Source organism: Nesoenas mayeri, assembly GCF_963082525.1.
Source record: "Nesoenas mayeri genome assembly, chromosome: 1".
Lineage (NCBI taxonomy): Eukaryota > Metazoa > Chordata > Aves > Columbiformes > Columbidae > Nesoenas > Nesoenas mayeri.
Window position 1 is genome coordinate 40,118,489 of NC_137541.1, and position 22,444 is coordinate 40,140,932.

Consider the following 22,444-nt stretch of genomic DNA (forward strand, 5'->3'; position numbering starts at 1 on the left):
GTTTGAACCCAAAGTCTGATACCAGGCTTTTCATTTGGCACTTGTGCAACTGAAGGATAAAACAGAATTTAGGAAATCAAGAAGCTGCTTAAATTTTTTTTTTTTTTCCTCTTCAGTGCTCATTAAAAGGAGGAAATAGTGATTCGTGGATGAACCCTTTATCCAAACAGTTTTCAAATATGGGCTTGCTAGTAAGTATTTTTTTTTCTAAATATAAAATCCAACTTTGTAAAGAAGCAGTAACCTTTGAATAAGTCAAAAGGTCACCTGTTCCACAGTGTCTAACTACTTATTTACCTGCATTTTCTATGCTGGCATGTTGATTATAGTACCTGTAATAGCTAGGTATTCAGCACTTCCTAGTTAGTCAGAATGGCTTCTCAGAAAAACCAAAGATCTACTTTGACTCTTCAAAGTTACTTTTTATGACAACTGTTCTGAGATTGCAAGTATCTTGCAAGTAATAGGATTGGAGGTTTTTGTGGTGGGTGGTTGTTTGTCTTTTTTTTTTTCTTCTCCCATAACATGCTGTTTAGAGAACTCAGGGTAGAGGTTTCAGCTCCTGCTTGTAGTGTCAGTCATCTGTGATTAGTCCAAGGCTGTTCATTCTGAATGTAAGTCACATATCAGAAAAGGAGATTTACAGCCCTCTGTCTTTATCCTGGTGATTTTTATTTTAAATGCTGTGCAGCAGGGTCCTTCTAATAAAAAAGGACTCATTATTAATCAGTACTTAAAGACTGGTTGGTAAATGGATTAAATAAATGGCCCATCACGGAGAGAAAAGACATATCTGCAGCGAAGTACCTTAAAACGTTACATATATATATAATTTTTCTAAGAATTTCTGACATGCTAATTTGTAAAACATTTCACAGAATATTGTGCCAACTGTTGTACTGTGAAGAGTGAGTATTACGTAATGCAGGCCAGCAAAAGATGGTAATGCAGAGGTTCTGTGAGAAGCCCAGGGCTACATGAACTGTCACTGACATGTCTAGGATTAGTTTGTGATGTCTGTTGGCTCCCAAGCTCAAATTCAGTCTGCTAGACTGCAGATGCTTCTGAAAGCTATGGGAACACCCTGTTCCAGTCTGCCAACTAAAGAATAGCTTGGCAGCACATATCAAGATTTGATGACTTGACAGGTCATGAGGCTGAGCTATCGTTTTGGCCACTATTTTCAGTGTTTCATCTCTTGACCACTGGAACATGAGGACAGAGGTTGATTTCACAGAGCACCTGTCTGTCCATCTTTTTCTGTCTGTCCCATGCATTCATGTGTCTGGTTTCACATGGGTAAACTTGCCACACACAACATTAGGGAGTTGAGGTGAGATGTGTCCAGGGTAATATCAAGAGTCGTATTTTATTTTAGTTTCAAATAAAACTTTAATTGGGACAAGCATGTCCTTCAGTCATTCCACCTTTAACCATCAAGGGCTGCTTTCTGAAATGTTCCTCAGCATTTCATAGAAATTGGAACTGATTAGTTTGTTTGTTTGTTTGTTTTTTTCCCCCAGAGTCAAACTGAGGACATTCCAGGCAGTAAGATGGACTTGTCTGTAGGTGCGTATAATTTAATTTAAATGCATTTGAAGTATGAGATCATGCGTAGTATTTTTATGTGGGTGACATGCTGTGCTTTGGAAGGGTCTGATCCTTGCTTTTAGCATTCCTCATAATAGAAGGATAGAGTGATAGCATCTGATGTAGGCTTTGAATAGTTACACAGCTGATGCTGATATGCAACACTGGGATGTATACCTGTACAGGACTGAGCTATAACTTGTGGAAGGGACATCCTATAAGACTGGTTTTATCCATGTATTCATTGTTACTGTTTTAAGATAGTAAAGGTCTACTTTCATTTGGTGGAAGAGGAGGACTGTTTTAGCTCAGTAGACAGTAGAATATCCCAATTACCACAGCTCCCTGGAGGTGATGTGAGGGAAAAGAGTATCTTCTATCATTGATTTCTTCAGTTGCTTGCTTCAGGCTATTACAAGTTACTGCTCAGTAGAACTAGATTTTTCACTCTTGATAGCCACACCACAAATACTACACAGCTTGTGTGGGATGTGCTGTGTGGAAAACGCTATCCTAAATGAGAGTTGGAATTGACCACTTAGATTAATCCCATTTAATAACCTTTGAATTTGTAATGAATTTCTTCTTTGGCAAACTGAGCAGCGAACTCTCTTTTAATCTTGAAATCAGTTTTAGTTTTGCATTCTGTTCTTCTCCAAATTGTCTCTGAATACTCACTATTGTGGTATTGCAATAGAAATATCACAGGTTTCTGAAATCTTCTGCCATTTGAGATGGCTTCCCTACAAGATTCCTAAAGTATATATTAAAAAGAAATTATCCAAATTAATTGTTCTGATTATTTATTTTGTTATCAAGTGTTTGAAGGCTTAGTAGGGCTAAAAAGTTGTACAGGATAGTCTGATACTTACAAAGGGGAAGAGGGTTTTGTTCCTGTTCTAAGGGACTACTTCCATTCAGCTTTTGATTCTTCAAAATCTACAGAAGCAGGAAGATCACCTCATACCCCTGGCTACAAAAACAGATCTTCTAGTCCACTTAAAGGACATTGCCACTGTACAAACCCAACAACAGTATTAGAGAGAAATCGTCATCGTATTTTCTATAACTGTCGGGAATGTCAGTGTGCTGCTGAAAGTACACAAGGGGTTTGCTAAGAAGGGAGGACTGGCAGGGAGAGGTGACTGACTGGAGTCATTGCTTATGCTGCTGGTGGTTCTAAGTTTGCTGTGTCAGACTTCTGTGTTCCCTGTCAATTGAATGAATTACTGATGATCCTCTGGTGGTATCTCTGAAAAAACACCTGCAAAAGTAGTTCTGTGTCAGGTCACAGTCTGTGAGATCTCTGGATCAGCTAAAGTTGGTGTTTATAAGTCACGTACAGTTAGTTTCAAAGTCTTTTCCGAAATTCATTGCTGTAAGTTAGAATAGTTTGGGTTCTGTGATACAAGTTGGCAGTATCCAATATCAAGGGTAGAATTTATTTACTTCTGAGGTGCTACCTGCCAGAGAACTTAAGTGTTCAGGTCTGTGACTGACTGTGCTAAGCATTAGGTAATCTCACTTTCCAGCATCATGTACTTATACAGCTGTTAGTGAAAAAAATCCAAGAACTGATGCAATGTCTCATTTCATTAAGATGGACTTTTAACCTGTTCTACCTTTCTGCATGTAGAGGATTTAGTACTTCATATTTATTAATGCACAAGTGTTCTTGCCTAGTGAGGGTAAAATCCAAAGTTTTCAGTTTTTAACCATTACCTTGTACTATGTAAGCTAAAGCTAGTCTTCAGCCACCAGCATTATTTATAGCTCTTGTTGGTAAGTGCAAAAGATACACTCACACGACATGTTTCAAGGTTATGTTAGCATTTTCTATGAACAGAATAAATGAATGCTATTATCTCTCTTAACAAGGCCTTGTTTATATTGAAGTTTAAGCAGCTGCCTCAGCACCAAGTGGCATGCATATCTATGCTTGAAGCCTTTAAAGGTGCTGTTTAATGCTCTACATGTTATTTAACAAGGCATCCTTCAATAATGTTTAAGGAGTTCACTGGATCATCAGGATAACTGAAGAAACAAAAGGGTGTTGCTGCTGCTTAGTCATCTTATGTTGGCACTGACCCAGTTTCATTTCAGATAGTGATGCAACTCAGTCTTGCTTTCAGTTTCTTTTCAAGTAACTAACAGACAGGGCTTCCTTCTAGAATTAAAGCACAGAAGCCTTTTGGTAGTGAATTGCTGACATTGTGTGTAGTGGTTAGATGCAGGAATTGATAAGACTGAGATGCATGTGACATTTTATGTGAAAGCTTTTGCAGAGCCAGTTCTAGCTTTTTAGGATATGTTAGAAAGGGATGAGCTCATCCACGTAAATATGATTCCAGCTACAAGCTGAGATATGTAGGTGATGCTATGTCAAGATACGTCAAGTGCTTTTTCTGATAAATCACATTGAAGGCATCTGAGAAGATCAAGCCAGATCAAATTTGAAAGCTGTACCAGCAAGAAAAACCTATGTAGTTAGTGGTTGATTTCATAGGTTCTTGGCAATAACATACCTGTGAATATTAATAGTTTGTGATTGGACATTAACAAAAGATGCAGGTTTTTTGAGAAGCTTTTTTGAGGAACAGATAAGTGTTTTGAAGATATTGGAGTGATTAGCTGTCAGCTCTGTTTGACAGACTTAGTGTTTTATTGGTTATAGGTCAGGATATCTATCACCAGCTTCCTTTGGAAGAGTCACAGATACTGGTTAACTATGGGGACAGTTTTTTTAAACTGTTCTTAGGCCATCTGTGCTAGTAAATGAAATTATTTAAAACTAAAAACTCCAGTAAAGCTCACTTCAGTCATGTTGTCCATATTTTAAAATGAAGATGTTTTCTGTCTACTTCAGCGTAACAATATGCATCTGCTACTTCACAGGTGCCAAATATGACCAAAAAAAAGTGCTCCTTGGCAGCAGTTCAGTATGTAAGGTAGAAAATTTCCTTCAGTCAGCACTTGGGTGATGATAGCTTATAGAGAAAGATGATGTCTTGTCCACTGTCTAATGTTACAGTTTGGTCCTCTGTTATTAACATCTCTTCCTCATGTTCTACCAGATTACGCAGCAATGGCAGGAGACTGCAGGGGATGTTTGAAAAGCGTCTCTATTACTAGTTGTATAGTCATTGCATACACACTGATGGAATTACAGATGATCTGTGGTGTTCAAGAGTTAAGTTCACATGACTGGAGGAGAGTTGTGATCAAATTATGCACATGGTTTTACAGTTTGATAAATTCTTTCTCAAAGCCAAACCCATTAAAGGCTAAATAGGATATATAGGGAACTTAAATAGCAGACTGTCTATAGATCTGACTGCCAATAAATAACAGTGAGTTTTGGAAGACATTGAGAATTATGTATAAAATGAATTTCATTAATTGAACTAGGCTGCTGTAGAAATGCATATGTTTATATCTGTACATAAATTGTAAAAAATTCTTCACATTAAACTCTCTAAACTAAATTGGCTTCTTCACTATTAAAAATTGAACTTCCTACTGTAATTTTTCAACAAGAGCAACTGTAGCTATGCTAAATTGTAAGACAGATCTGATTTATACACTGATCTTAAAGATTCTTTCTTTTGCTGTCAACCTGCTGTTGTGAAACCTGATAGAGATTATTGCCACTAATTTCATCTTCTTTCCTTTTTTTTACAGGTGGTCTCCCAGATAAGAAGTTTGAGGTAGATAAACGAGCCATGAATCTCGGGGATTTTAATGACATGATGAGAAAGGATCGATCTGGGTTCCGTCCACCTAATTCCAAAGACATGGGAACCACAGATAGTGGGCCTTATTTTGAGAAGGTGAGAGAAGTATCTTTAGATAAATTAATATCAGCCTTCTGTGTTCAAGCTCCCAGTTTTCACCCTACTTCTCTGGAAGGCCTAAAAATTCAGTAACCTTGGACAAACTCAGTAATAAAAGATGCAGGGAGTTACGTTTGTAGAATGAATGCGTATATATAACAGAGGTGTCAGTTGTGCATAGACACACTGAATTATCTGGGGAGAAATGAGGCTTTTCTTCTAGAACAGACTACTCTCAATATGGACAGAAAGAAATTCCTTTGTTTTTCTTGGAAGGGTGAAGTACTGATAGCGATGAAATTCATTATGAGTTTCATCACAGTGATTCGTTTGGCTACTGGCTACAATCATCTACTGTAAAATTTGGTTTAGATCTAAGTAAACATAAGTAATCACAGTGTTTCAGATTTTTTCTGCTTTCATGTCTGTCGTTTATTGGAAACACTCTTTCTAAATTCCGCAACCCCTTATGCTGTATGTCCGTGTACTGTAAGCTTCTGTATGACATCTGTTTCTCTGTGACATCTGTTGTATGTTATGATAGCATTTCTTTTCATATTCTTGCCTATTTTAAATAGAAGCTTCCACTGTTACTATCAAACATTAATTGCTTCACGTTATGAGTTGGAGAGTGTCCAATAGTTTCAGAATGCTTGAGGGTTTTTTTTAATACAGTTTAAATTTAGCACGTGTAAAATGGAAAAGAAATTTGGTTTAAAAATTCCGAAGGCGTGTTACTGTCAATGCATTTTTAACTCCTCCATTGGGGTATAACAGGCCAAAAAACAGTTTTGTCAACTCCCTCTGGTGGCCTAATTAATAAAAACCATTAGCAGATCTAATGCGTTCCTAGCAAATTATATTCATAGGTGTGTGCTAACTTAAGGAATTCATTCAAGATTTCTTTCTATAACAGTAATAGCCACTGTCAGAAACAAACCTAATGAGAGTTCAAAATGTGTTCTTTTAAAAGCAACCTTTAGGAATTTATCGATTATCGCCTTAGACCAAAATCTTAATTGTCAAGTGATCATTTTGAGTCAGAAGTTTTGTCCTTGTGATTGCTGATTACAAATTAACTTGGCTTCTTCCCAGTCACTCACTGTCCCTCTTTCTCTCCTCTTGCATTCTGTTGCTTCACTAACCACCTCCTGCTGTTGGCTTAACTGCTGCTTCAGCTGACTTTGCCTTTCTCCAATCAAGATGGGTGCCTTGGGGATGAGGCTCCCTGCTCTCCCTTCTCCCCTTCTCCCAGCTACAAGCTGTCTCCCTCTGGTTCTACACTATCCAACGTCGGCCTTGGGGCAATCGGCTCAGGGCTCAGTCCCCAAAACTTCGCTGCTAGACAAGTAAGCAGGCCACCTTATAAGATGCATTGTTATAAGGCTGCAACCTGGGCTTAATCCTGGTTAGTTGGTTGCTTGCATTTATTTTCATACTAAATAAATTAATATTGGTAATGGAAATTTCAGCTATATCAGGCCATTGAGAATCAATCTGCTTTGGTTCCTGTCATTAACATGTATTTCATGTGGTTTTGTTGGCCTCTTACTTCCTGAATCACACTGCAGCAGCAGATAGATGTGCTTTTCAGAAGTCATTAAGTTAGTGGCAACTTTGTTCTACTTGCTATTTCAAAACCCACTTAGAGGCTGTCATTTGCCCCACCACCTCCTGACACTGATTTTTTTCCAGATTCCACCCAATGACCTGTGTAGAAATGTACCTTTAAAAAATGGCAGTAATTTTGCACTCTGCCTGTTCTCTTCTTCCTTCCCTGCAGCCCAAAGAAAGGATTGATTTAGCAGCCTTTAAAAACTCTTGAAGTAGCAATATTTTTGTTCTGTATATGAGGGAGTGGTAGGGAAGAAATGAAGTGGTTGACTCGGCAGTTTGGAAGAATTTCTAGCTATTATGATTTGCATTATGCCAGAAGAAAATGTTGCTGGAATACTAAGAAATAAAAGAATAGATCTTAAGTGTTGCAACTGGACTAGCTTATGTAGTCACATGCCTAACATGATGGTGTTCCTTTGTGTTGTCTTTCTGTTTCCATGTGACACAATCAGTGCTGAATATCAGAGTAAGTCCAAAATCTGCAGTCATGTTCCTGGATTCAGTGTGCAGAACTCTGTTGAGGTTTAGGGAGGGCTGAAAGTGTAGCTGCAGCTTCAAGCCTCTCAAAAATTTTAAGGTGTAGTTGACCCCAGACAGTACTTTCCAGCATTAATAATAATAATAATAATAATAATAATAATGATGTGTTTCTCCTTCTCCATGCTTAATATGACATCTTGAGTTGGCTCTGAAAGAGAAGATACATTAAGGAGGTGAAATATGGTGCAGGCAAATGGGGCAATCCATAATGTTGCCAGTATGGAAGCAAAACGATACTTTTGTTTTAACAAAGGGATAGTGAATGGCGCACAGTATTATGGTAGAAGGGAGGCAAAGTTTATGGCATCCTGTATATAACAGAAGGAAAGGTTTTGGAGGAGGCCTGCACAGTCTCAGTTTGGAAGTAGAATGAATTTATGCTTGGTACAGCAGTGCTGGCATGGAAAGGAAGAACATGGCTGAGGGATGGAAAATGTGCTTTACAGAACCCCAGGTGTCTGAGAATCATAGCCTGATAACACAGTAGAAGGTGGGAGGTTCTGAGGATCTTGAAAATGAAAGGGCAGAATCATGGCACATAAAGACCTTTTGGAGTATGAGCTGCAGCATTTAGAAGCAACAGCATGCAACAGTTAGTGTAGGAGACTGCCCATAACATTTTTTGTGGCTTTTTTTTAAAGATGCCACAGATAAAGACAGTCTGCTCAGAGACTGAAATAGTGAAACATAATAGTGAATTTTCTTTGGTCTTTTTCGTGCACTAGGATTTATTATTACAGAAGTTGCTTACAAAACAGTGAAGACTTCTCATTAAAAAAAAAAAACAAACTCAAACAGCAAGAATTCTTGCACTAGAAAATAAATGACTGGGCAGTTTAAAAAAAGAAAAAAAAAAAACCACCCTCACTTGAAAAAAAAGGCAAAATACATATATCCCAATCCAGAATGCTGAAGTTTTTACATCAGAAGGAAAATTTTTAATAAAATTTTTGAATTCTAATTTCAGCTAGTGAAAGACCTGAGAAGGAAGTAATAGGCTCATGAGTGATATCTCAAAAACCTACTCAGAAAAAGTACCTGACTTCTCTAAAATCATGGCCCAAGATTCTTGTTGACATGGTCTTGCCATACTTCTGAGCCAGTCGAATGGGTTTTTTTGAGCATGTTGTTTGTATACCAGGTTTCCATTTCCCACCATGTAAAGTGCAAGATACAAAACAATTAGCTTTTACATGTGCTTTGAAATAAGTGTATAAACATGAGTCTTCAATGTAGAGGAGAAAGAGCATGCATCTCAAAAACTTAGTACAGGCAGAATATTACTGATTTAGGGCAAACATCTCAGTAAATTCTAAAGATACTCTGTTTACGTCAGTACTTGCCTCATTGTTGTTGATATGTAGTTAATAGCGTAGAAATCCATTATCCTGAAAGATTCATCTTCTCACTACTGCTTTAATTTTATAGGGTGGCAATCATGGTTTGTTTGGAAACAGCACAGCACAATCGAGGGGCATGCACACACCAGTGCAGCCACTAAATCCTTCCCCCAATATCCGGGCGCAAGTGCCTCCCCAATTTCTTTCTCCCCAGGTAAGGAATTTTTAGTAACTGGTTTCTTGTAGAAAGTAGAGCTAAGCCTTCAGAACACATCATTGCGGTTGCTTATACATCTATCTTAGTCTTGACTTGATGTTAAGAAATAAAAAACTTAGATAAGATAAAAAAATTGAAATTCATAGTTGAAAGTGCCTGAAACTCAGTGGAGAAGGATTAGCCTTCTTTCTTACTCTAAAGCAGTTGATGGTAAATGCTCGCTGTCAGTATTTTTAAACCTCCAAGTGGATTCAGGAGTCCTGTGCAAGGCTTTTGCCAAGTACTTTACAAACAAAAAAATGAAAGCTGAAAGTTTTTCTGAAGTGTGACAGGTTGCGCCTTTTTTTTTCTAAGCAGTCTTGGCCTGTGCTTCCTGTCCCCCCTGAAAGAGAGGCCTGATGAAGGGCTACACATTGTACTTGTATTGTAGAGCTCTAAGATCTCAGGGTCTCCAAATGCACAAATTTACCTTTTGCTTTGGGATTGGTGAAGACTTCTGGAGATTCTCTGAAAATCTCCTTGTGTAACTCTCACATAATGCAGGGAGAAATGGGGGGATTCTTCTCCACCTACTCCTGTCTTTTACTATAGCTTATTCAGCACACAAAGAGATTAACTCTTTCTGTAAGGCACTGTTTCTTTGCTCCAGTGACTGCCTGAATGCTTTTCTTTTGCCTTGTCAAGCAGTACTTTTTTAATGTGATAATGCAGTACTGTGATTACTGGTTAGCTGCATATACATCAGCATTTTAGCTTAGTGCAGTCTCTAGCAACCAGACTGATTGTGGGAGGAACCTTTGTGTGTGTGTCTGCATCTGCACGTGTAATACTGTATATTGTCAATCAAGTGAGGTATTCACTCTGCTCAAGTCATAGATTGTGCATGTTTAAATGTGATGTGTTAATAAATCCGTAATGTCTTTCCTGGAACACCATTTAAAATTGGCATCATTCCTTTATAGAAATACTTGTACTTCATAATCCTTTCTCGTAGCAGTGCATTTCTTGAGAATATATAACTCGTTTCTTTGCAGGTTTCGGCCTCCATGCTCAAACAATTTCCCAACAGTGGCTTGAATCCTGGTCTTTTCAATATGGGCCCCCAGCTTTCTCCACAACAGATTGCCATGCTGAGCCAGCTTCCACAGATTCCCCAGTTTCAATTAGTAAGTAGCTAGTAATCTTGTGTAACAGACTGTTTACATATCGTCTGCTAAAAGAGTTTTCTTTTTATGTTTTTTCTAATTCTGTTTTGTTCTACTGAGCTTGTGTGATTTTTGTACAAGTATTCCCTGTTCGTTGCACAGGAAGATACAGCCCTGTTAGAAGGCAGCAGATAAATAGGCCTGTATAATTATCGTAACTGTTGCAGTGAGTTAGTAATGATTCTGAACAATGTCTTTGCACTGAAAGCAATTGTTTGTTGATTTTTAATGAAGGTTTTTTTGGACTTGTAGTCACAGTGATGGTAATAAAGCAAGTACTAGTAATACTGTTGCATTATGTTAAATTAGAAATAAATGAAGGATATAGCAGTCTTCTCATGCATTAATTGTCATTTTATTGTAGTGTGTGAAATGTTTACCCAAGTTCTGAGCAAATCATTTGCTAGTGATTAGCACCTGGCGATTATACTTCACTTTATGAGCTCTGTATTTTCACTCTTCCCACCCCCACTTATCTTGCAGGCATGTCAGCTCCTCCTTCAGCAGCAACAGCAGCAGCAACTGTTACAGAGCCAGAGGAAGCTATCTCAAGCTGTGCGACAACAGCAGGAGCAACAGGTGTGGCACTGTTTTTGTCCGTCATATGAAGTATAATGCGTGTTGGGAAAACACAGTCTGCAGTAAAGACAGCGCTGGCTTTGGTAATGTCATTGGCTCTCTTCAGTTTGCAATCTCTTCAGATTGCACTTTTCAGTGAACAAGGTCCTTTGGATCTCTTTCAAGTCACTGTTTCTTGATGTTTACTGGAATTCTGTGTTACAATATAGAATATATCATCCCCATTTTTTTTTCTCCCATTTGCAGATTGCTCGTATGGTGAGTGCCCTCCAGCAGCAGCAGCAGAGGCAGCCTGGCATGAAGCATTCACCATCCCACCCTGTTGGGCCTAAGCCACATTTAGACAGTATGGTACCCAATCCTTTGAATGTGGGTCTCTCAGATTTACAGACCAAAGGGCAAATACCTGGATACGGTTCAAGTAAGTGCTCTGTGGAAAAAGATTTGGTGCGTTGCCTATAGTTTCCATATAAGCCAGTTATGTCTGGGTCCAGAAATGAATGATTCATATATAAACACTAGAGTGAAGGTTACGACAAGTGTCAATTCTTGATCAAATTGCATTATTTTTCATTACATGGGAAGAAGACAAACCTAATAACAAAGCATATCCTGGAGGCTTAGTGACCTAACAAGCTTATTTGGAAGTTGCCTCTTGAACTTTTCAGTTGCTACTGGGTTTTTTGGGGTTTTTTTGGTTTTGGTTTTTTGGGGTTTTTTTGTTGGTTTTTTTGGTGTTTTTTGTTGTTGTTGGGGTTAGTTTGTTTGTTTATGGGGGGTTTTTTTGGTTTTTGTTTTGTTTTGTTTTTGTTTTGTGTGGTGTTTTCTTTTATGATCACAATGACTCCCTGTCTGAAAAGAATTAAACCAAAAAGAGCAAATGACAATGGAGTTTTGTTTGTTTGTTTCACAGGCTTTGGCTCAAGTGGCATGGATTATGGCATGGTGGGAGGGAAAGAGGCTGGAACAGAATCCCGCTTTAAGCAGTGGACTATGATGGAAGGGCTGCCCTCTGTGGCTTCACAAGATGCCAATATGCACAAAAATGGTGAGAAGGGGACTGGCTGTTTTGGGAATGCCCTTGCGGTATCATCTTGCCAGAGGTGAAGTAGCTTAGGTGAAACTATGCAGCAAGTTAGTGGATGTCTTCCCTCACCAGTATGCATCTTAAATATTTTTTTGTTTTGGTATACCATGCTCATAAAGATCCCAACCTTTCCTGATTGTAAATGTGTCTTTTTAATGCTTCAGGTGCAATAGTACCCCCTGGAAAGACTCGTGGAGGATCGCCCTACAACCAGTTTGACATAATACAGGGCGACCCACTAGGTGGCCATGCAGGCCCTGCTGGTGATAGTTGGTTACCTGCCAAATCTCCACCAACGAACAAGATTGGAAGCAAATCCAGCAATGCCAGCTGGCCTCCAGGTACTTCACAGGGGCAACGGCTGTGTCCTAGCTTTAGATTAGATTTGCTGAGGCCTTTCCTCACCATACTTTTTAAATAACCATGGCAAGGAAAATATTTGTTTGGCCTATCTGTTTTTTTAATTTCTTCCACATTAAATTAGAATATAAATGTTGAATTTTCAGTAAGAAATTCTGGGCTAATTATGAACTAACTGCTGAATTTCCTGAGTAGCAGTTAGGTAAACTCTATCTTCTGTAGTTTTGTGACTTTACACTTACAGAAATTTTCATGCGAACATTTGTCCATAGAACACACTATCAGCTCCTTCCACTTGTATTGGTTCCTTATTTGCATTGCGTTAGGCTTACAAGGGGTGTAAAAATTCTGATGGATAGCATGCAATTGGAAAGCATCAGATGTGAAAGCCTGTTTTTTGTGATGGTGGGAGCAGGATTTTCTTATCTTGACCTCTTGTATTTTACCTAGCATGAACTTCTGTTCTGGCAGTTGTTTACAGATACGATCCCCTTAGGACCGCAGAGTTTCTTCTAGCAGCAGTATTGGTACAATACGTATACAGTGTATGTGCTACCCTGTTGCAGTTTTGACACAGTTTGCGGTTCACCTTTGCTCATGTCGCATAAAGGATAGAAGAGTGTTGCTGTGTTTCAGTACTGCTCACCAGTCTTGTGGCTTGAGTGGAAGTTTCTTGCCTTTTGCATTAAAGGCAGTAGCACATTCTTTAAACTTTGTAGATACTTTCACTGCAGAATTTTATTTTTCTGCTAGAAAACTAGAGTATCTAGGGAAAATACATTTGTATTTGAACACGCACATCATTTTCTATATAAAGCATTCATTAAACCAAGCGGTGTCCTTGAGGCTGCATGGATTAATCACAACTGCTGTTCAGCAAGTAGTGGATACTGTGATTTTTCTCCTCCTGGAAGACTCTTGTGTTCTAGGAAAACATTCCTAACTGCAGATACTCTGCTGTGCATCCCCTAAGGCACAAAAAAGTAAAGGTGCAGGTACATCTCTTGGCTAAACCAGTAGCATACACCTTGCATCAGAAAGCCTTCAGATCTGTGTGACAGATACAACTGCAAGAAACCTACAAAAAGTAGTTTATTTGGGAACATCTCAGTGTCTTAAGTCTGGCAAGAAAATGTTTTCTGATGAGCTACCATAGTTAGAGAATTTGTTATCTCAAGAACGTGTGCAGACTCACATTTCATACTACTGACTGCTCTCTATAGAGGTGTATTTGCATTACATTTCAGTCAGCCTGGTTGTTAGATACTAAGTTTCTTGAGCTGGAGTTACTGTTAATAATGCCAAAACCTCACAGTTTTTTTTTCGGGATCTCTCTTGTAGACTCATTGATGCCAAACGTGGTTTTTTAGTCACCATTCCCCTATATAATACTGAAGGACATAGAATTGTTTGGAGTGTTAGGAGGGGAATGTGAGGATCGGCTCTGTCATGTTCCCACATTTAGGAGCAGCCCCTGCCAAGATTCTTGGAACTAGAAGGCTGGTGCAGAAATTAGAAGCTGGATAGCTATTCTTTGCCTCTTGTAATATTGTAGAGCTTCCATAGTGATACCTGCAGTCCCACTGTCGATGATAAGTAAAATTTTTGCTGTTGCTGAGCACCTCACCACTTTGAGAGATTTGCTGGAGTTCACAAATCCTGACCATAAACTCCCACTGGGATCATCAATACCATTCCTAATTTATTGTGTAAGCGAGTAGCCCATGACTGTGACTGCAGACGTCATGTAATACATCACAGGTTTTGGCATGTGGCTTTTATGCAATTATTGCTGTATTGCTAGCCCTCTCTTATGAAGTCCACAGACTATGGGACAAGTGTTACTTTCCCATAACAACCACCCACTTAAATTGTCTCATAGCCTCTCTAGCTTATTGGCTTCCTTGAGACAAAAAGTTAGCTGAAATCACGATCCACCTTATCAACACCCGTGTTGAACAATAAAGACTTGAAATTATTTTACACTGTAGGTTCTTTTTCTCTGCAAACTTGTAGATGAGGCCCACTGTCAGTTCCTGGTGTGGAGATACAACTTTTCTTCCTAGTGTTGGAAAATAAGTTGTTAACAAAAAATACTTCTTACAGGAGAGAACCTCTTGAAGTAGGTGCATTTTTCCTTTGAATGAATACAGTGGTCGTTCAGCATTCACTCTGAGTACACCTTTTGTGTTTTATTTCTCCTAAATGCTATCTGCTGCAGAAATTCTGTCATTTAAGAGCACAGTATTGTTAAGCACAAAGATAAATGAGGTGGTGATTAATCAAACTGGTATCACAGCTGGAGGTGAGAGGAATTTTTGCTGTGGTGGTGAGAACTTTATCTTCTGGCTATGTCACACAGAATTGCCTACATAGGTAATACTAGACACTGCTTTCCATTCAGGAGCAGTTCAGTTATATATTCCAGGCAAACTGTCCTGGATGTGTCTCTCATGGTTTTCCTAATAATCTTATGTTTGAACTTTTTGGGAGGACTTTTCAAATATCAGTGGAGAAATGCACTTCGTGTTTGCTTTACTATCTAGAAATAAAAATACATGTCTATAGGGAGAGCTGGTGAACATGCATGAGAACATCTGTCAGTCCCAAAGGATAGTTTGGAAAATTTGTCAGTATGCCAAAATTCAAGGAAAACTCTTCTCCAGACCAAGATTATGTTGATGAGTGAATGTATTTGTATACAGCACGCCTTGATCTTTGGAGCCTTATTTGAATATTCCTTTAACTTTTTTATGCTAGCTGCCTGTGCACTTAATTTTCAGTCTCACCAATTCTCAGAAAGGTTTACAAAGGCAAGATGGGGGGGGGGGGGGGGGGGGGGGTGTTTGTTTGTTTGCTTTGCAAACAAGTTATGATTTTTCAGGTCCTAACCCATGTTTGTGGATTCTTTGTCTCAGAACAGAGATCATCTTTTAACTAGACCCGAGAGCTGCATTGCTTGTTCTTAAGCATAAGGTGGTCCTGTTTGTCAGTGGATTACAGTATTTTGGCAGCAGCTGAGCATATTCCTTCCTTGGTGCATTGCTGATCACTCGTATTGTTAGAGATATTGATACCTGGTATCCTAGATTATTTTGTTGAGTTACTGAAGATTGGCAGGTGTGAGTGAGGTTTACAAAATCATGAAGACAGTGAACAAGATAAATGCAGAATTGTAATTCTACAAATCCTGCAGCACTAGAACCATGGTGCAAATGCTGGACTTCAGGTTAATTTTAAATAGATGAGAGGTTTTTTTTTTCCATTTGGACTGGTGAACTTTTGGAATGTGTTGCTTTTGGAGCTTCTGGAGGCAGATGGTACTAGCCAGTTGAAACAGTGATTGGATAAACTGATGGAAAAACAGTTTCACAAGCAGGTGCTAACAGATGGAGGCTGTTCCTGATATCCTAGAGAGGACTGCGGATGCTGGGAGAGTGTGAGGGCAGTAGCCTACAGATAGTGGCCAGCTCTGTGTTCTCTCCTGCCACTGTTAGCGGAATATTGGGCTAGGTGGACCACAGTTCTGACCCAGTGGGGCATTTCTTATGTCTTTTCTGAGATTCTCCTGCCAGTGCAATGTCACAGTCTAATACTGCTCTTGCTGTGCCAGTTGTTTGAACCACTAGTATCACATTTTCTTATGTATTTGTCTGTGAAAGTCGTAGCCTTGACGATGCTTCTTCATTACAAAGGTGACTGAAATGAATCCTTCCATGCTTCCATTCATTCTATGTGGCTTCATTCCAGAGAGCTCATCTGGATCCCACTTCTAACCATGGAATTTTAATTATACTCAAATATCCCATCATTAATTATTTCAGAACTTCAGGCTGGGAATAAAGGTATCATTCCATATCCTTGACTTATATCTGCAGGGGATGAATCTGCCACCTTGGCACTCTTTTCACACTCATCCAAAATGTAACATAGTATCTGAAGCTTCTTCACCCTTTTTTGCGTTTGACAGTTTTACTTTCTTACCAGTTCTTCCAAAACTGACCACAGAACTGTATTCATTGAACATCCACTTGGAGAAGGAACCAAGTTACTGATCTTTCTTACAGTAACTGGTGTTTTTGTGTGTTCATACCTCATGTAACTCATCCTCTTGTCTTAAAAAAATCTGACGTGGCTAGTGTTATAGTTGAAAGGAAACTAAAGCATAAGTGTATTCCATCTCACTGCGAAGCATGAAGAATGCCAATGAGTATATACATTGCTTTTACCACAAGGCATCTCACCTTAGCATTACCTCGGTATCAACTGGTAATGTATAAAGTGTGTGTGTACCTCCAGTGTAAAGTGGTGTGTTAACGAACTCTTAAGGTAGGTTGCTTTTCCTTGAGAAAGGCCTTTGTGCACACACAAAAGTATATGTGCAGAATATAATATTATGTAATCTTCCATATCTTCAAAAATATATGATGTATTAAGGAAGAGTAAAACATTGACGCCACATTTGAATATAGTAAAACAGGAATAGTCAAAGGAATACCATATGCACTTGTGCCACTTCTTTGTAGCGTAGACTTGTATTCAGACACTAGTGATAGTGCCATGGAAGGAAATGTGTAATAGATTTTAATTAAGAAAAGTCTGATTTTTCTGAGGAACAGTGTAGAAGACAATTATTTACCTTCTTGAAATATCTTCAGTTCCAGTAAATGGCATTTCCCTGTTTGAGTCTAATTCTTTTTTCCCCTCCTGTCACAGAGTTCCAACCAGGAGTGCCATGGAAAGGTATACAAAACATTGACCCTGAATCTGACCCCTATGTGACCCCTGGAAGTGTGCTGGGGGGGACAGCCACATCTCCCATTGTAGATACTGACCACCAACTTCTGCGGGACAACACCACAGGTAAAGCAGTGAACAACTGATACGTGGTTATTAAAGTCATTCTGATGTTTGAGAATATTCTGAAATTCCTGCCGTAACAGGGTGACGCATTCCATTGTGTTTGACTAAGGAGGAAGCCTGTGTGCTTTTGCACTGTGGCCGTGTATCACATGAAAGCTTGGCATTGGTGCACGTTGTGGCTCTCCTGAGGTTTAACAGTGTTACAGAAAATCTATGAAATTGGCCTACTCTGTTCTTTCTCTCTCCTTTTCCCTTTCATAGGGTCTAATTCTTCCCTCAACACCTCGCTGCCTTCACCTGGTGCCTGGCCCTACAGTGCCTCTGACAATTCCTTCACCAACGTTCATAGCACTTCAGGTATGCGGGCTCAAAACTTACCTGGACAAAACATTTTCCACTTATTCACTGGTTCCTCATTCTTGTTCCACTTTGAGTGTTTAGTCTTTCAGTCGTTTCTGAGGAAGCTTGGAAATCAAGATTTGAGTGGATGATCAGATAGTTTTCCTCCTGATGATAAAATGCTCTCTTGTAGTTGCTTTAAAAACTAAGCTAAGATCATCTGTCCTTCCACCCACCCTGATACAAAATTCTTCATTATGCAAGTTAAAGAATAGGGTAGCAATGAACAGCAGATGCAAAAAGGGGAAAAAAAACCCACATGCACAGTCTTTTGACATGCAATGAGTTGGGAGAATGTCATAATTTATAGATACCTGCTACTATATGTATGAGTTCAAGGAATTAGATTAATAAGGTGAGTGGTTTTATTCATTTTAGCTTTAGAATATGGGAGTGCTGTGAAGATAACTTTTTTGTCTCACCTTTTACAGCACTTCTTGTTCCCTGAAACCTGAAAAGACAGAGGGTTTTTAGCTGTCTGGCTTTTAATGGTTGACCTGTAAATAGTAATTTAGGTATCTGCCTCAAATACTTAGTAGGAAGGACTCCAATGCTTTCTTGTGAAAAATGGTTTCTGCACACACTTTTGAGTAGGGTGCTGGGAATACTTGGTGCAGACAAACCATTTGGAATTTGAACTTCTTAGAAATGCCAGAGTTTTCTCTTGTGACATCATTGTTTCCGCAACTACTTAAAACTGAAGGATTCTGTGCAAAACACCGAAGTGACAAACATAGCTGGGAGCTGCACCTGGCCCAGACTTTTTGTTGCATCTTACTGCAGAAAAGCTGTGTTTATATGCTACCTCAGCATCTACACAGCATGTGTTGAAAATTCTGTTTAGCCCTTGAGAAAAGCGGTGTTCCTGCTGCTAGTTTGTGGGGTGGCTTTGGTTTGAAGCAGTATCTGTGTATGCAGCATTCTAATGACATAGAAAATGTCTTTTTTCATAGCCTGGAGAAAGGAGTGGCATGTATCACCTTCTTACCTCTGCTTAATTTTTGTCCAGCATATAAAGACCCAAGAGAGGAAAAAAGGATTGAAGTCATAGTTCAGTTGAAGAAATTAGACCACTGTTTGGCACACATGCCATTTTCTGCTCATCTTGTTAAACTACACACCAGTGTTTTACAGCCAGAAAACTGATCATCTGAATTAGGGATTTAATATTCTCTTATCTATAAAGCAGACTAAGTCTAGTGAAAGCAGGTTTTTAAGCACTTTCATATACTTTTGTAGGTTAGTGCTTCAAACTGCTTGCTGTTGACAGTTACTGTTGTAGAAATATAGTGATCCAACTGCCGTTACTTGCTGAAAGCTTTTATGGTCTTGATTCCCAAATGTGTTACTTTGTGACACCCTGGCATATTGTAGACCTAGATTATTACTCTTTGTTTTAAATAAGTAATTTACTACCTTTAGTTAGTCAAGACAGCTTAATACGTGTATTTGCAATACACGCATGTGAGTTCTAATTAAGGTAATTAATTATTAAAATAATTCCTGACACAAGTGTGTTTTCTTCCCATATCGCCTTGTCTGTGTTCACTGGTTCTCATCACAGAACAAGGAAAAAAGAAATTACTTGGCCAATTTTGACTCTTGGTTTAGCTTTTTTACTGGGTGATAAATGTCCCTTAGTGTCAGAAGGTGTGGGAGAATTTGCAGATCTTTTCCTTCTGAAAGCAAACTGATTTATGAAGAGCTCCCAAATATTCATAACCAATAGTGATGTTTTGGGGAGTGTGTTAATTTTTTTATTGGACTTTATATAGAAATGTGTTAGGGATATCCACTATTGGTCTTAACTTCTAGTAGGCAATCAGTAATGCTTTCTAGTGAAAAAATGAGTATGCACTACCAAGATTGTTTAAAAGTCACACAGCTTTGTGGCCTCCTTTATGTGTTATCTTGGTGTCAGCTCTGTATGAAATTTGTGATGCATGAGAAAGCTTTCGTCTTATAGGACGACACCTTTAGGAGGTAGCGTTAGCTTAGTAGACCAAGAGTGGGAAATATTCATTTCAGTTCTGTGCAACTTTTTGGCCTGAAGAAAGTTCATTTTCATTAAAGGTCAGTAGTGCCCAAACTTGTCCTCAGATCAAATGCAGTGTGGACATAAAAGTTGCTGTTCATCTTATTAATGGTTTAACATACTGTAAACAGTGACATTATCATAAATGATCAAGGGATTATTTTTTTGTCAGCATATATAAAATAAGCAAAGATAACTTACGTGTAGCGTGGCTTTTTTAATATGGTAAATTACCTGTTCTAATGTTCCATGTTTTGTGCTTGTCTCTGATCTGAATGTGTTCAAAGCGTTTACAATGATACTACAGTTAAAGGCTAGCTGAATCTCACAGCTTTCTCTAATATGGACAATTTATTTAATCTTCTAGCAAAATTCAGTGATTACAAATCAACATGGTCCCCAGATCCCATAGGACACAATCCCACTCATCTCTCCAACAAGATGTGGAAAAACCATATTTCCTCAAGGAACACTACAGGGCTGCCCCGCCCGCCTCCTGGCCTGACCAACCCCAAACCATCATCTCCATGGAACAGCACAGCACCCCGATCGGTCAGGGGCTGGGGGGCACAGGACTCAAGGCTTGCCTCTGGTGAGAAGAATCAACTGATAGCACTATTGATCAGACCTGAGGAGTGTACGTTTTATGGCACTAATGGTTTGGAGGAGAGAAAGTTTCAGTTGTCTGGTAAAAGGAAAAAAAATTCCTTCTCGAAATGGAAATTTGCTGTCAATAATTGGGGTGGGGTGTGGAATCCCAGGTCCTGCTACAGGGAATGAGTGAAGAGGGCTGAGAGCTGCCAGGGGAAAATACCTACTGCATGGGACCTTTCTCAAGACTAGATGCTTTCTGTCGGTGGGAAACTCCTCAAAGATAAATTCTAGTAAAAAGTGAATCTTGATGTGAAATGTGAGGAAATATGTGGGTTTGTTTTCAGGTCTGAAGATGAAGCTTTCCTGTGTTAACAGGGCTGTTAATGCTGAATTTCTCTGAGATTGAAAGACCTGACTGTGTAAAGACAAATGGTTGTCTTTGTATCAAATCTGTCTTGATTTCTCTGTCTTCTAATTTGCAGCATCTACTTGGAGTGATGGTGGCTCAGTTCGTCCTAGCTACTGGTTGGTTCTTCACAATCTCACTCCACAGGTATATTCTATTGTTGTCTCTGGGAACTTGCTTGCTTCAGCAAGATACAGTTTTGTGGATTCTTCAGTTGTTTCTCTTTGAATAAAATCTAACAAAATCAGATTTATCAGCATACATAAGATGTGTTTCTACTAAATGGGGCTGCAATCTGGTTGGTATTTCTATTGTAATCTCTTCAGCTAACTTTAAGATGTTCAGTTTTTGCTAAATGACTGCCATACCCTTTTGTTACTTAGAGTTTCAAAAAAATTACTGGAACAGAAAGATTTTTCTTAGAAGTGAGGATAAATTCCATTCCCATAATGTGAAATGGTTTAGAGCTGTTAAAGAGACTGTTCTTTGGGATATTGTGAATAAGAAAGCTGGTGTAACTGCCAGTTTTCACTTCGGTGTTTCCATAGTTAAACCACAGAATGTTTCCAGCGCTCCTGCCAATAACAGTCTAGCTAAGTTATTCCTGCAAGTATTCTCAGAGCTTTCTTCCATTCAGAATGGATTCTGTGGAGATCCTGATTTCAGCAATCCCAATTAGTCTGTATTCGAGGCTTAGGAAAAGCCTGTATGATTATTTGCAGCGCCCTGATGTCTAAACAGAGAGCCCTCCTGTTCAGCAGGATAATTTACAATGCTTCTACTACAGTCAAAGAGAACGTCAATGTGAAAGGAAAGACTGAGGTCTCCTTCAGATCACCCAGAATGGCAAACTATGCTCTTTTAATAGAAAAGATGTTTCGTTGATGCAAAGGAAACAGCAGTTGTGTGATGAAGAGGTGCAGTTACAACTCTCCCTTGTGCAAGGTAGTTTAATACTGCTTTAGGAATCATTTAATGGAAGAAGAATGTATTTTGGAGACATTTAAGTTAATAGAAAAGAGAAAGCAGCAGATTGTAATTACCTCTTCCATAAGAAATGCTCTATTCATTGAGGGTCAGTACACTAGAGAGAGGAAGCATAAACATTAAGGTGGATTGAGGGACAATATCTTCAAGTTTCTCTCTTTTAACTTTGTCCATATTTGTACCCACACACAAATTCCTTTTCCTTCATTTGAGGTTTTATTACATAATGGGGGAAAAGGAAGAAAGTAGTACTTCCTTAAGCATCTGCACATATGGATCCTATTCATGTGTGCATGTTCCTGGGGCATACCAGGAATGGAACCTGTCTGTACAGAACACCTGGGAGAGCAGCAGTTCCTGGAGGTAAGTGATGAGCTGTTCCTGCTGCAGAAGGAATGTAGGCAACAACTGCTGTGCAAACATTAGCTTGGGAAGAAGGAACATTGCTGGTTTGGCAGAAAGATCACTGACTGTTTCTGTAGCTTACTGTTTCCATAAACCACAAAGACAAAAATGCAACAAGATTTTAAAAAACACTCACTGTAGGGGTGATATTTCCAGTTTTGCAAAGAACTTCTGAATACTGGTTGATCTCATTTCCACTGAAATTGGAGTGCTGGAGACTAAGAAATTCTGGTTCCTTTGGTACAAATCCCTGATGTCTGAAGAAGTTCAGAAGTACAACTTCTGTATACAATTACTGTAAAACCTGACAACATAAGGCTAGAGACAATGTAAGAAACAGAGTGAGGTGGGGAAAACTGGACTCAAGCTACAAGCGAGTGAGAAAGA

General features: G+C 39.0%; 1 protein-coding gene across 11 annotated transcripts in view; it reads left to right on the plus strand.

Annotated features, from left to right (window-relative positions):
- Window positions 1-22,444, plus strand: part of TNRC6B (trinucleotide repeat containing adaptor 6B) — a 131,270-nt gene that overhangs the window by 106,727 nt on the left and 2,099 nt on the right. For 9 of the 11 annotated variants that reach the window (XM_080347486.1, XM_080347488.1, XM_080347490.1 and 6 more), the window contains 13 exons: window positions 117-191; window positions 1,524-1,569; window positions 5,272-5,420; window positions 9,009-9,134; window positions 10,172-10,303; window positions 10,826-10,921; window positions 11,168-11,342; window positions 11,835-11,969; window positions 12,173-12,349; window positions 17,085-17,231; window positions 17,493-17,588; window positions 20,033-20,257; window positions 20,742-20,812. In XM_080347486.1, coding sequence (XP_080203612.1) covers window positions 117-191; window positions 1,524-1,569; window positions 5,272-5,420; window positions 9,009-9,134; window positions 10,172-10,303; window positions 10,826-10,921; window positions 11,168-11,342; window positions 11,835-11,969; window positions 12,173-12,349; window positions 17,085-17,231; window positions 17,493-17,588; window positions 20,033-20,257; window positions 20,742-20,812 — 1,650 coding nt within the window. The remainder of the gene's footprint in view (window positions 1-116; window positions 192-1,523; window positions 1,570-5,271; window positions 5,421-9,008; window positions 9,135-10,171; window positions 10,304-10,825; window positions 10,922-11,167; window positions 11,343-11,834; window positions 11,970-12,172; window positions 12,350-17,084; window positions 17,232-17,492; window positions 17,589-20,032; window positions 20,258-20,741; window positions 20,813-22,444) is intronic. The other 2 variants (XM_080347494.1, XM_080347496.1) reach the window with 2 other exon arrangements.